Source organism: Phoxinus phoxinus, assembly GCF_949152265.1.
Source record: "Phoxinus phoxinus genome assembly, chromosome: 12".
In the NCBI taxonomy this organism is placed as follows: Eukaryota; Metazoa; Chordata; class Actinopteri; order Cypriniformes; family Leuciscidae; genus Phoxinus; species Phoxinus phoxinus.
Window position 1 is genome coordinate 33,294,446 of NC_136887.1, and position 2,500 is coordinate 33,296,945.

Here is a 2,500-nt window from a genome sequence, read left to right on the forward strand (position 1 = left end):
TCACAGGAACAGTGTGAATGAGCATCAGCTACAGTGTGTGTTTCTGCAGTGCCGCTCGATGACGGCATCCAGGGGCCCCACAGGCAGAGTCATCAATCACACACACACACACACACACACACACAGGCCCTTAATGACCGTCAGCCAGCGCTGTTACGCTCCTCGACAAAACGCCACAGACAGAGCGTGCCGGAAGACATGCGACCCTGTCAAAACCCCTAAAAAACGAGCCCTTAATCTCAGCCCAAAGCAGCTGGACCTTCATTTCCCTGTGTTCTGTTTAGTTTTCAGCCCACGCTCAGATCAATGAACGCTCAGAATAGAGGACTAGCATACTACTCGTCACAACTCTTTCTTATTGGGTTTCTCGCAGTTTTCCAAAACATATTTCAAGCTGAATTCAAAAGAAAAATATTAAAGGTGCACTGTGTAATTTTTTGCGGAATCTAGTGGTGAGGTTGCGCATTGCAACCAACAGAAGTTACGGTAGCCGACAGGAAAAGATGTCGTCTGAGACGGCAGAGAGTTAAGCAATGAGCGTTTGTGCTTGTGCAATGACGAAACGCGTTTGTCCATTTAGGGCCACCGTAGAAACATGTTGACGCATTTCAATGTAAAGGGACCCGCGGTGTGTGTAGATAGAAAGGGCTCATTCTAAAGTAAGATCTTTATACTCCACTGAAAACATAGTTATGTATATGATATTGCATTTCTGTCAACAGATCCTCCTAAACATTACACAATGCACCTTTGAGAAATATTCTGCATAAAAATTACCGTATATCACAATGCAATGCACTTCTAGTGTGTCAATGGTATGGCAATTGCCTGTTTTTATTGGACAGTCAGAAAACTTTACGCCAAAAAATAAATAAAAATTATTAATAAATAAAATGAATTGAAGAAAAATGCAAAATAACCGTATTTACATCTGAAACAATAACTGGACAGCAATTTCTTAATTAAACATAATGAGGTCTGCCGTTCAAAAGTTTGAGGTCGGATTTTTTACAAGAGATTTTCATGCATAAAACTGATAGTAAAGACATTTATAATGTTATATAAAGGTAACATTCTATTGGAACAAAAAATGTATAACAGTCTCCACAAAAATATGTTTTCAACTGAAGGATCATGTGACACTGAACACTGGAGTAATGATGCTGAAAATTCAGCTTTGCATCACAAGAATAAATCATATTTTACCATATATTCACATAGAAAACAGTTATTTCTAATTTTTTTTAATATTTTCACAATACTATAGTTTTTACTGTATTTTTGATACAGCACGTATAATGTTAGTATTCGATTCCGAACACAATCAACACGAGCAACAAGCAGTCCATGAGAAACTGACCAATCAAATGACTGACGCAGAGGTCACATGACAATATCTCTCCTACAGTCTTCATTGTGATATTTTTGAGTCTCGTTTGGTGTTTCTGATTCGTTCATAATTTCTCGCTTTAAGAATCGATCGCACAAACTTACTGAGAGTAGAGCATTCGGGAGCGGACGATGAATTTGAAGATGTACTCGAGGGCTTTGAGCGTCCTCAGGATGGGTTCACAGGCCTCTCCTCGACTCGACACGTCCAGATACGTCTTCAGCACGGACATCAACTTCCTACGGCACACAGAACGAGACCGAGAGAGTGAGTGTGTGTTCATGAGGTTTAGTAGGAACAGTAATCACCAATAATTCTCTAAATAACTTCAACTAAATGAATTAAACTACAAAATCAAGATACTTTGAGACAGAGAAAAGACTGTACACATAAATCAACAGTAATGCTACTATGACAATCTCATCATCAAGGACCTAGTATGCTTTTTTCCATGTTCATCTTTCTTAAGTGTTCTATTATCAGAAATTGATAGAAATTGAAATGAAATGTGGATATTGATCTGTAGACTTGAAATAAATAGTTAAATAGTTTGGCATATATAAATTAAACATATCGGTGACATATATGGTCAAAACATACAGTATTATATAAATAATAATCATATACATCATATTAATATATGTCAATATACTCATTTAATATGGCAAATTTATATATGTTAAAAACCTATATGTAGAGATATGTGATAGCAATATATTGTCTTATATTTAGCATACAGCGATATAGGGACATATATGTCATATATTACATTTCCGTATGGGTTATTAAGTCCACATGTCATGTAAACTAGAAACTAACACAACTTTGCGATGCTGTTTGATAACGGCGGACCTTGCGAACATAGTTGGCTAACGATGCTTTTGGGAAACACATCCCAGAGCGTTACTGACAGACTGGGAAGAGACGAGCCCCAACAATGGAGAAACTTGTTCTAGTAGAGCTCAAAAACAACATCAGGACTTTTTAAAAGGGCACAATAGGTCCTCTTTAATCATTTATTCACTCCCTTCTCTGTTGATTTACTTTACATGGCTCAAGTGACCCAATTCAGACTGTTTCCTCCCATGTGGCACAGATCGGATATGATCC

The 2,500-nt window shown here is 37.6% G+C and overlaps 1 protein-coding gene across 1 annotated transcript in view; it reads right to left on the reverse strand.

Annotated features, from left to right (window-relative positions):
* Positions 1 to 2,500, reverse strand: part of dock2 (dedicator of cytokinesis 2) — a 116,813-nt gene that overhangs the window by 85,239 nt on the left and 29,074 nt on the right. The window contains exon 21 of the mRNA XM_079631067.1: positions 1,495 to 1,629. Within this exon, the coding sequence (XP_079487193.1) occupies positions 1,495 to 1,629 (135 nt within the window). The remainder of the gene's footprint in view (positions 1 to 1,494; positions 1,630 to 2,500) is intronic.